The sequence below is a fragment of the Magallana gigas genome, chromosome 9 (assembly GCF_963853765.1).
Source record: "Magallana gigas chromosome 9, xbMagGiga1.1, whole genome shotgun sequence".
Classification (NCBI taxonomy): Eukaryota; Metazoa; Mollusca; class Bivalvia; order Ostreida; family Ostreidae; genus Magallana; species Magallana gigas.
Genome location: NC_088861.1, coordinates 23,361,670 through 23,374,277, shown reverse-complemented (window position 1 = coordinate 23,374,277; position 12,608 = coordinate 23,361,670). Strand labels below are relative to the sequence as shown.

General features: G+C 32.7%; 1 protein-coding gene across 1 annotated transcript in view; it reads right to left on the bottom strand.

The window, feature by feature from the left end:
- Positions 1-7,661: 7,661 nt before the first annotated feature.
- LOC117685030 (E3 ubiquitin-protein ligase rnf213-alpha) overlaps positions 7,662-12,608 on the bottom strand; it is a 94,328-nt gene continuing 89,381 nt past the window's right edge. Inside the window, exon 45 of the mRNA XM_034459217.2 lies at positions 7,662-8,146. Within this exon, the coding sequence (XP_034315108.2) occupies positions 7,987-8,146 (160 nt within the window). The 3' untranslated portion in view covers positions 7,662-7,986. The remainder of the gene's footprint in view (positions 8,147-12,608) is intronic.

Here is a 12,608-nt window from a genome sequence, read left to right as displayed (position 1 = left end):
AACTTTGCAATGATGTACAAGCCTTTTTCTAAGAGTTTGCGCAGTACTTTTCATCAACAATTGAAGAAAAATAACGTCACATATAAAATTTTCATAAAAATCCGTATTGTAGAAGTGAATTTGGTCCATCATCCTTAAGTATTGACTAAACACGAAAGGCCTGTGATATTATATAACGTTTGCGATTTTGATCGTGACTGGTCGTAACTATCTACTTTGACAAATTGCAATATTGTAATTTTCAAAAACGCTTTGTTACGATGTCGATCCATAGATTATTATCTTACGTGAATCTTAAGCCATTAGTATTTATCCCCGCAATTAATGTTATATATGGTAAAAAAATGAATGAATAAAATTTTGTATTACAAGATATAATATGCAGATAATTTATTTTCTCTTTATGCCTAAACCATTTTTTGATTACGATATATCAGGTGTGTTTTAGCGCAAGTCGGTTAGTTAGAGTACGTAGAAAAAGTAATGACCTAAATTATTCAGGCGCTACTTTGCCCTCTTGTCCCAGACTACTGTTATGCAGAAATATCTAAGGGTACACATTTGCAAGTTGTAGTGAAATGTACATTGTTATGCTAATACATGTTGTTAAATATGTAAATGACCTCTGACCCTGGTCCACTGCCCACCCCAATACCTGGAGCTCCAGAGTAGTCAGTCCAGTCCCGTCCACTTACCAGTTAACACCTATCTTGTTGTATTGTCTGATGTACAGTGTACCATGTCCATGTCTATAGTTTGTTCGTCATAAGGTAAGGCTTATTGCCTTATGCACTACTGAGTAATATGTTTACATAATATCGGTTTCACGACAAAGTGTAAATAATAGCACAATTTACTAACAATAGTATTACATGGATGACACGGACACACGGTATTAATATAAGAACACAAAAGACAATTACCTTCTTTTGGAGCAGATAAAACACTTACATGTAACTTTCGTTTTGTATTGGTTGTCAGGTCAGATCGTGCGCAAGCCGATTCATACCTGAATCGTTCATCTCGTGCACGAATAGTCAACCCGTATATTGTATAGACATATCGTGCACAAATAGTCAACCCGTACCAGTGGCGTAGCTAGAACTAGAATGAAGTATAGGCACCAAATAAGGCGAGGGGTCCAGGGCAGCGCCCTGGTAGGGGGTTCAGGGGGGGGGGGGGGCGAAGGCCCCCGACGGTAAACGAATTTCGTGTTTTAGAGAGCACCAAGTAAAATTTTTTAGACAATTTTATTACATAAAATGTTCATTTTTTAAAAGAATTTTTCGAAGTAAAAAGACAAAAAACATTTTTTTTACAACAATCCAATACTGTTTTTACCAGCAGTCTTTTTAAGCGTTATCAAAGTGAATGGCGGAAAAGAAGAGGGGGAATAAGATAGGACAAATGGCCATTCGGTTTCATCGTAAAATACAATTTTGAATTTGATTTTTTAACTAAATCTATTCAAATTTATTATAATACAAGTTTGCAAAAGCACAATATCTAAATAAATTCAGTTTTTATTATGCTTGACAAACGGATGAGAAAAAAATATTGCCTTAAATTTTGGTGGTATCGAAACCACAAAATAAAAGCCCTACATATATAAGGTTAGTTAATGTCTGGTGCTCTAAACTCTGAGCCATTTTATCACAACAAAGTACATTGTTTTTTCACTGGTTGACTGCGCAATAACTAGCAACATCGACGTCACATATTTGTGACCGCAAACAAGAAGAGTTTTGAAATAGGGAAAAGAAAGGTATTAACTGTTTGCTTTTTATTGTATTTTTTTTTAATTAGAACCATTTTAACAAGACCTTGGACTTTCGGTTGGTCGTACATGTAGCCCTTATTTCTTGCGTCCAAACAAGTTAAAAATGACGCGGTAAAATTTCAAGCGAAAGATGCACCGATTGCGTAATCTTAGCTCAAAAGCCAGACACATCTTGTTGATTTCAAAGAGCAATGACTGAGTGGCCAACAATAAAATAGACAGACCTACGTCACATTGCTGTTTGACACAAATACCCAAAGTCTAAGCTCTTGTTAAAATGGTTGTAAATGTGACATTCAACATTTTTTTTTTTACTTTTGGTCTTAAAATAATGTGTAGGCACGCGTGCCTTAAGTGCCTAAAGGCATCTGCGCCTCTGTGTACATTGTATAGGCATCACCATGTCCATGTACACAGTTGTATCCATTTTTTTCGGACTTCCTCGGCATTGAATTGTTAACAAATTTAGAAAGACAAGAACATGAAGAAAACTAATATTTTGGGTAAAATTAAAGCACTTATACTACAAGTTGTGGTGGGTTTTTTTTTTTAATTTTTAACTTTTTTAACAAGGAGGGTTGCGGGATTACTCAGTCTATAGAAATCTCACGAGAAAACTTACCAACAAATATTGTTAAATCGTTCTTTAAGATTTACAGTAAATCTGTTCATTTACCTTCATGTAGCTGCATACTTACTGCCCCTTGTTTTTTTTTTATAAAATTTGCCTAATATGTATTTGTAAACATGTAAATTAAATACCGCCCAAAACATAGTACTGTTTGTGGTGCTGTTTTGGCGTTTTTCTAATGAAATAATACCCAGTAAAGTTCGACGGGTTTCTTAGAAGATTTAATCACGTACCAACCAATTATATAATAATAGAGAGGTTAAAACCTTTCAACGTGTACGCCGGTGTACGAGTACTTGTGACTTGGAGAATCCCCTAATTTTATGTGTATTAGGTCATATTTTCTGCATACCGCGTAATTCTACAAGTTGTACAAAACGTGTAGAATCAAACGTACACGAAGATGGTGTAGCATTTTTTTTTTATAAAAACATAGACTAATTGTATATCAGATGTTGTGTAAAGTAAAGCAGAGGATAAATTTAAAGACTAGTATGCTTTTGGTTTCACCAAAGTAATAAAATTATTTCTTAAACATTGAGAGTAAAATGAACCTGTTTGAAATGTTGAATCCTAATTATTGTACACGTAGTACTACGTGTAAATACATAACCCGAATTTTGGTACGCACACGTGTAAACAGACTTGTAGCTAGATCTCAGACGATAAACGCATGCGATAAGCATTGTAACGTATGAAAAAGTTCACACAGAATTAAACGTAAACTTTTCGTTATTCTATAGATTCATAAAAGGATGCATAATTGCAATGTAAATATAGGAAAATTTCTCTTTATATTCGAGAGGGAGTAATTTTGAGAAATCGCAAATAATTTTTCTTAACAATTAAAATGAATTTAATTTATCAACTGTTTTTATTCTGTGCGTAAAGAAAAGTGATTAAAAAATTATTTATGCAAAAACATGCGATGTTTTTCACATTATATGTGATGTTGCTATAGCATTGAATGATTTATTTTTGACGTCGTCGTGTCAATAACTGTCGTCAGGTGAGCAGACAAATTGAATAACGCGCGTTAGCGCGTTATGATAATTTGTCTGCTCACCTGACGGCAGTTATTGACACGACGACGTCAAAAATAAATCATTTAATGCTTATATTTACATTCCCTTACTGAAGAAATCAATTGTTTACTTAAATAAATCGATATAAAGTGCAGATCACGGAGGGAGTGAATAAGTAACAGCAAGAACAGCTGTTTTGTAAAACCGGTTAAAACTGGTTTTCACATAGACTGTTGAGATGAGATCGACGAGCATGAAAATATAATCCATGATAAATAACTCTTGAAATATTGCTTTTAACAATAAAGTCAACTTTTTTGTTGAATAATTATAAAACATGATGTTTCGACAACATTCATGAAATGCATTTTTTAACCTAAAACATAGAAATGATTGTTTGAGAACTACTTCTGTAAATTACTCGTAAATTCATACGCAGTGAATAGGTGTTTCATTTAGAGGCATTTAAACATCACGGAATTTAATGGAAAAACACAGTAGAATGTAAATATAAGATATTGTATGCTATTTTGTTTCATGTTCCTGAGTACTTTAACTTTTACAACAGTCTGTCCAAAGATATTTTTGCCGCATATTTTCTTGAATTATTCGATATTTATTAATACCTCTTGTTTTAGACGATGTACATTAAAAAAAACGAAAAAATCTCAAAATTTCCATTTTGAAACACCCCCTCTAGCTTGTTGGGTACATTAAGCCCGGATGATAACGTTGAAAAATAGTACGAGGTATTCCGAGTGAGTTCCGAATGGAGAAAAGATGTCAACATTCCCCATTATAAATCTCCTTTGGAAATCTGTTTTCGTTTCTGTGAATTTTACGAGGGAAAATGATATTAATAATAATAATGATATGAATGAAATTATCCTGAAAATTTCCCTTTTATCGATTTCAATTGGACTTCTTACCCAAGTATTTTTATTACAATTGTCCGAATGCGAATCGTAAATATCTTGGGACAGACTATACCCGAAATTGTCGCAGATCCGTATTAGAGGTCATGAGCACAATATCAAGTCCGGAAATTGAACCCGGGGACCCTTCAACTCTTGTCAGGAGCTCTACCACTAAGCTACCCAGACCGATAACCAATGTCCATACAGCCCTAACTACTACAAATACACGTTCCTATAAACATACAGGTAACATTGATATTGTGACAGTTTTTAAAAGTGATAGTTTTCCTAGTGATTAGAGCTTTTAATATAATAAACTTGCTTTAGGTATATGTTTACTCAGAAAAAAAATTCATTGATGATAATTAAAAACGATCTTTTGTGTGTTAAAGACCTATCATGGTAGTGCTATTTTTCACTTTTAAAAAAAGTAGGCCAGTGACCTACTTTTTGAGATAATGGTCATTGAATATTTTTTGGAAATTAAAAAAAAAAGCCCCTAAAAATTTTACAGTATGATTGAAATTTTTTAATTGTGAAAATAATACAAATTGCTAAACTCTTTTAAAAATGAAATACAGTTTATGAATGGCAGTGACACTAAACAGACACAAAGCAATGGGTTTTCATTCACAATTTTTATGTATTTTAAATTTAGGATGAGTCAATTTTTATGAATAATCCAGTCCGATTTCCTCTATCAGTTTTCAAATTCCTTCTCTTGTTTGATTCAATTTTACATAAAACTGAATGATGATAATACTAAAACATTTATAGCATTAAACTACGTATATTGACCTTACTCAGCAGGCATAAAAGTTACATGAGGCCAATGATAAACATTTTGAGATATGGTGTCTTTTATGGCTTAATTTTAAGCATTTTTCAATTTTTTTGTAGTGTGTGCCATTCTAAACATCTAAACGAAAAAGTGAGATAAAACATGCAAAATAATGTTGACTAACAAATAAAATCTTAACTTTGAATATTACAGTACTACCACAAATATTTTAGTGAAAAACAAAATCTGAAAATTTTAGTCCAAATTTTCTCTGTTTTGCTAAAAGTCCAACTTTGTTTGAGCCTAATTCCATAATCTAGTAAAAATATCGAATGGTATGTCAATGATAATTCATTTCATGAATACTTTTAGTGTTTAGAACATATTTTACTCATGACATTGAACGTTATAACAATCCGAATTTGAGAACTAAAACACTGAGTAAACAACGTCCTTAAGGTGAAAGGCTACATCGTCACAGCATGTCTGACATCCGTTTAAAACGCCATTTTGTCCTAAATTGATAACATGTCGTGGTACAATATAGCTACATTGTACTCACCGATTAATTGAACTCTTCTAACGAAGGAGATAAGATAGGAAGAAAATCACTTAACACGCTTAGAAAATGTCAATTTTCTTCTTAAAAATTGGTAAAAGCTTTAGACGAACATTCATAATCAGCTGTTTTGTACGAAATCTAAATAGTATTATGTTTCCCTCCTTTTGGCAATACAATTTTGTCATGCCATCTGCAACAGACGATCATACAGTCATATGTGACAGTATAAACAGATAGTTATAATAATATTTTCACACTATAATAATATGAATGATGAATATGATTTACGGTGTGACCGTTGGGGCGAGCGCAGAAAGAACTACACATCTCTCACCATTGTTAAATGCAACCCGTGGACTTGCCCCAACCTAATTCCAATTGTCCTGCCCTAGATTAATATACTTTTCACGCAGGTCCACAAAACATTCTTTAAACAATGTGCAGATTTCCACTCGAATTTCCTCTGTTCGTACACGTATGTGACCTCATTTTTGGTCCACGGATTTCACCACATAATATGCAATAGACTTTTTGCTCTTTTAGATATGCACTGACCACGCCTGCTATTAACCATGTTGTACTTATTTTGTTTGCTAAATTTCCAAGATTTTTAAGGATAATGCATACGCATTAATCATATGATAACTAGAGTCCATACCTAACACCCAAGCCTCTGAAAGAAAACACTGTCTTAAATAATCAAATTTATTATGTGTTAATTATAGTGTTAACAAACATATGAAGTACATACAATCATTTCTAAGGCAAAAAAAAAGTTCGAAAAATAGAAACCTTAAATAAATAAATCATCAAGCTGTTATATAAACAAAAATATATGTCATATACATAAGAATACATAAATCAAGTATGGATACTAGGCCAACCATCATCCTTTTAATAAAGTTTGTTGCATGATCCCAGATATGCACTCAACATACCAAACATTTCCACCTAGTTGTCCTGATGTCCTATAATAATTAAGTCTTTTATTAGACAAAATAACACAATTAGTAAAAATGTACTAATTTACATCGTGGTCCTCATGTGTGATTTAACTATTCATTAGACAAATCCATGTCAATTTTACCTTAGGTAAAATTTATTAGAATTCAATCCTATACAGACTCTTGTCGTTCTACTTCGATGCATAAATCACTCAACAAGGAAGAATAATCCATGCAACATACTTATTGTTTGAACACGCAATGCGTGCCTTCTTCAAGCATAGAAATAACACTTCTATTCAAAATAATAAAATGAATATATTAATAACTCCTCAAAAAATAACATCACATAAAAAGTTAAAATTTATTATACACAAAGAAGAAGAATATATAAAATTAAGAGAACAAAAGATCCATTTTTTAGCAAAGATTTTGTAAACTGCAATCAACTTCTACATAAACAAACAATTGAAGTGAACGTGTTTATAAGTAAACAAAAGAATACAAAGGATATTTGAAATGAGTAATAAAAATTTAGCATATTTGGTATGAACAAATCACATATCAAGACCAAGTATGTGCTCTCAAGGTCACACACGTGCGACATAAAAATACATAAAACAATTAAATACACAAATAAATATATAAAGATTATATAGATGTTATATGTTAAACATCATCTATTCCCCAGTTCACTCCAGTAAAAATAGCAAAGCATAGAAAAACGGCCACAAAATATATTTAAAAAAAAAACCAGTGTAAGTATTATTATTTGCAAAGGATGTGAATTCATGAATCTTTATGATAATGTTCATTTATTATATGATTCTCTTATTGCAAATTTGTCATTGATTTCGAATCATTCATTTCAGCATTATTAAATTTAGAATTTACTTGCATTCAGTAAAAGTTGAGCGCATTTGTTACTTTAACATATTTGGTTTCAATATTACATACCAATATTACATACTTATTACATACTTATTATTATTACATACTTATTATTATTATTACATACTTATTTTAATTTCAATACAACATCTTGTCACATATATGATAATATGGTTACATTAATACAATATAATTATACAAATGTTACTTACATATCAATACTTATATAAACTTATTGTTCAAACTCATAAAATTACACGTTAACACCTCATTAAGATTAATATATATAATGTATTCCAAACCTGCATATATAACCACATATGATGCAAATGCCAAATAAGCATGGAAATTATATAATACATAGACGATAAAAAAAATGTACTAAGAATTTCAGTAAAAATCTATAGTTTTCCTAACTAAGACTTCTTCTTTGTAGATTTTTTACGAGGTTTTTCCTATGTGAATGTACACAGCCAGACATCTGTTGCTTTGGTATTTCCAATTGTTGCCGGAAGTTGTTTTACTAAATCTGTAACATCCGTTGCATTGTGTGTTGTTATCGAAGAAATGTCATAGCAAGGAGTCTTGATATAATTAAGCAATGTGTCTTTCAAACTGCAATATAGAAACATTAAATCCCTGAACATTTTAAACATTGCAATATTAATTTTCCATTCATCACGGCAGTGTTTATTTTTGTGTTTTAAAAGGTAAATGAATTGATATACTATCTGTTATATCGATAAAAAGGTAGCAAGGGACAGTTTCGAATAAAGTACCCGTCAATATTTTTGTAAAATTGAGAGTTGCTGTACTTGAAGGCTTGTTAAAATTCATGAAATGATTTTTAATGATTATTATTAGTTAGAGGGGTGTCTCTTGTTGAAATTGATATGCAATATGTAGGCCCCTTAAGTTAGGTACATGAGAATCAGAAGTAAAATGCGAAACCTGCGGCTATGACTGTTGTGCTGACTTTACACAGTGAAATTGCAAGTTACAGACGGGAGGTAAAATAACACGAAAAGTAGGTGGATGGGACATTGTAAACTATACACCGGTAAGTTTCTGACATGTGATAGTGCAACATGCACGCGGTACGGAAGGTCAACCCTCTGCAGGGAATTAGCTGGGGGAGGTCTAAAAAGCTGAAAAATCATGAAAAATTAGCAATATATGAAAGGGGCAAAATCTCATAAAAACCAGTATGTAGAGAATTTTACAGGTTTTGATTAGTAATTTTCTTCAGAAATTGGTGATTGGCCTTATAAAGAGTGAATTAAAGATATTTGTGCTGAATGGGAACTGAGGAAATTCTAGTTACAGAGTTCCGAAGACATGCATCCCTTGGCTACAATGAATTGTATAAAAAAAACTGTCCCCTGCAACCTTCAAGACTACATGGTATTTTCATATTTCTCCTTTAAGTGTAATTTTGAGTGGATTTTGTACCATAAGTACTACATTTTGTGAAAATGGATGATTTTCTTGGCTATGGATGTCATGACATGATTTATTAGCTAAAATATTCAAGGGGAGTAACTCCCTCTTAAATGTGTAGAATGACCATCACTAGAGTAAATTGGCTTAGAGAGTAAGTATTTCCTATCCTGATGACAATTAATAGGCTTAAGTTAATTACTGAGATAAGAATAAATACTTTAAAACAGTTTTTATCAATTAAATCATTCAATTTATGAATTTGCAGCCATTTTGCTGTCTGATTTTATGAAATAACATTAAGCCATCTGACTTATATCACCCAATTTTTTTAAAACAGCATATTTTTATTTCAAATGAACTTTACATGTAGACAAATGCAGTTATCAAAGTATACAATATGTCAAAAAACTCAAGTTTTTGCTCCTTCCTATCAAAAAATGGTATTTTTGATGTATTTACAGAATTAAAAAAGCCACCCCCTCTTTCCAATGGACTCCATTGCCATTACATGTAGGATATGTAAACGTACAACTGACCTTGAAATAACATCTGCTATGATAATTACTCTTGAAATGAACAAAAAACAACATATGTTTACCCTTTTATTAAGAAATAAACAACGTTATTTAGTGAACATGGCGTTATGAATAGCAATTGCTCTGTTGGCATATTCCATGATGCGCACTAGCGCATCATGGAAAATATGCCAGCAGAGCAGTTGCTATTCATAACGCCATGTTCACTAAATAATCGTTGTTTATTACTTATATTTGCATTTTACCACTCGCAAATACCCTGTATTAGCCTAGACCTTGACATTTAGCTATTACATCAAAACTATACATTCAGACTGTAATGTATCTTTTTAATTCACATAGATTTGTTAACAGAATCAATGATATGTTAAAACAGTAATTCCTTTAAAATGTTATCAAAACATGTTTTAATTAAATACATCAATTTTATGGAGTTGGAGAAAAACACATGATGTATCGTATATAGTGGTTTAAATCTATAACGTCATGGAAAAGTATATATAACGTTACACCTTTATGACGTCATAGTATACAGACAGAGCAATTGCGATTATAGAGAAATAATTGCAGCTCCTCCGTATGGGCTTACAGTGGGAAAGAACAATGGAAATGCAAATATTTGTATATATGCATCAAAAATGTAGAAAAACATGTAAAATTTGAACATTTTTCATGGAATTCTAATCCGTCCCCAGGTACCCGGGTGTAATTAAATTTCATTTTAATTAAACGCACACATCACACTTGTAGGTCTTACTAATTTAGCAAAGTTAAAAGGAGACTAGAAACCAGAATATATAAGATATCCACTAAATATGATTATAAGCTTAGTTTTTCATGAAAACAAGAAATCACATGTAGGGCGACATGACTTTTTGTGAATAAAAATGCTACAAATCATCCATTTACCAAGAAAGATCAATTTTAAATATCAGTGATGGTTGTTTTCAAACATGTGTAAGAAATGACTCAAAGAAACTGCCACAAGTTTCATAATATTAGGTTAAAGTGTTCAAACTAATGCTTCTTGTGAAAATCAAAAGATAGGGGGAGGGTATACATGTAAAGGGATTTCTAAGTGATGTGATGCTTTTATCATGATAATATCAAGCAGATGTATGTAGTATTGAATAAGGTTTCTTATTTAAGGAGGTTGAACAACAGTTGACCTCAAAAAGATTAGGTAAAGATGCTTTATTTATGGAGAGCCCTGTGAATCTGTGTTAAATAGAGGAAAGTGGAAATGGTGGGTTCACTTAAATGGCCATATTTTTCTTAAACCTCAATGGAATTGGCAAAATGTGGTGTACTTTTTAATTTGAAGAAAAAATGACTTTTCAGAGAATGTTAGTGTATGTTAAAGGTAGCAAGGGACAGTTTCGAATAAAGTACCCGTCAATATTTTTGTAAAATTGAGAGTTGCTGTACTTGAAGGCTTGTTAAAATTCATGAAATGATTTTTAATGATTATCATTAGTTAGAGGGGTGTCTCTTGTTGAAATTGATATGCAATATGTAGGCCCCTTAAGTTAGGTACATGAGAATCAGAAGTAAAATGCAAAACCTGCGGCTATGACTGTTGTGTTGACTTTACACAGTGAAATTGCAAGTTACAGACGGGAGGTAAAATAACACGAAAAGTAGGTGGATGGGACATTGTAAACTATACACCGGTAAGTTTCTGACATGTGATAGTGCAACATGCACGCGGTACGGAAGGTCAACCCTCTGCAGGGAATTAGCTGGGGGAGGTCTAAAAAGCTGAAAAATCATGAAAAATTAGCAAAATATGAAAGGGTCAAAATCTCATAAAAACCAGTATGTAGAGAATTTTACAGGTTTTGATTAGTAATTTTCTTCAGAAATTGGTGATTGGCCTTATAAAGAGTGAATTAAAGATATTTGTGCTGAATGGGAACTGAGGAAATTCTAGTTACAGAGTTCCGAAGACATGCATCCCTTGGCTACAATGAATTGTATAAAAAACAAGAGGCCCATGGGCCACATCGCTCACCTGAGGAACAATAGGTATGATAAAATCAGCTTAATGGAGTCATAATACAAACTATCTGGACAATGTACAATAATACATGTAGATCCTGTATAAATAAAATCCATTTTCCCCTGGACATTCTTTTGTTTATAATCATTAGTCCCTTTTCTAACAGGATGATTTTATAGTCATATCATATGTTGAGTATTGCAGTTCTCAAAAAGATCCTTAACAATAGTTTATATATGGGATATAAACGTACATCAAACTCTGAACCTTCTCGTGAGGCCTAAGAATTGTCCTGGGGCCAAAGTCTTAACAATTGTAAAGAATCATCTAGCTGATTAGTTTCTGAGAAGATTTTTAAAGATCTACCCTATATATTCCTTTGTTAAACTTTGACCCCCCCCCCCACCCATTGTGGCCTCACCCTACCCCTGGGGATCATGATTTTCACAACCTTGAATATACACTATCTGAGGATGCTTTCACACAAGTTTCAGCTTTCCTAGCTGATTAGTTTCTGAGAAGTAGATTTTTAATGGTTTACTATGTTTATTCCTATGTAAAACATCGACCTCCCATTGTGGCCCAAACCTACCCCCAGGGGTCATGATTTTCACAACCTTGAATCTACACTACCTGAGGATGCTTCCACACAAGTTTCAGCTTTCCTGGCTGAGAAAAGAAGATTTTTAAAGATTTACTTTATATAATCATATGTTAAACTTCGACCCCCCATTGTAGCCCCAACCTACCCCCAGGGGTTATTATTTTCACAACCTTGAATTGACACTACCTGAGGATGCATCTACACAAGTGTCAGCTTTCCTGGCTGAATAGTTTCTGAGAAAAAGATTTTTAAAGATTTACTGTATATATTCCTATGTAAAAATTCGATCCCCCATTGTGGCCCCACCCTACCCCCGGGGGTCATGACTTTCACAACTATGAATCTACACTACCTGAGGATGCTTTCACACAAGTTTCAGCTTTCCTGGCTGATTAGTTTCTGAGAAGAAGATTTTTAAAGATTTACTCTATATATTCCTATGTAAAACTTCGACCCACCATTGTGGCCCCACTCTACCCCGGGGGTCATGAT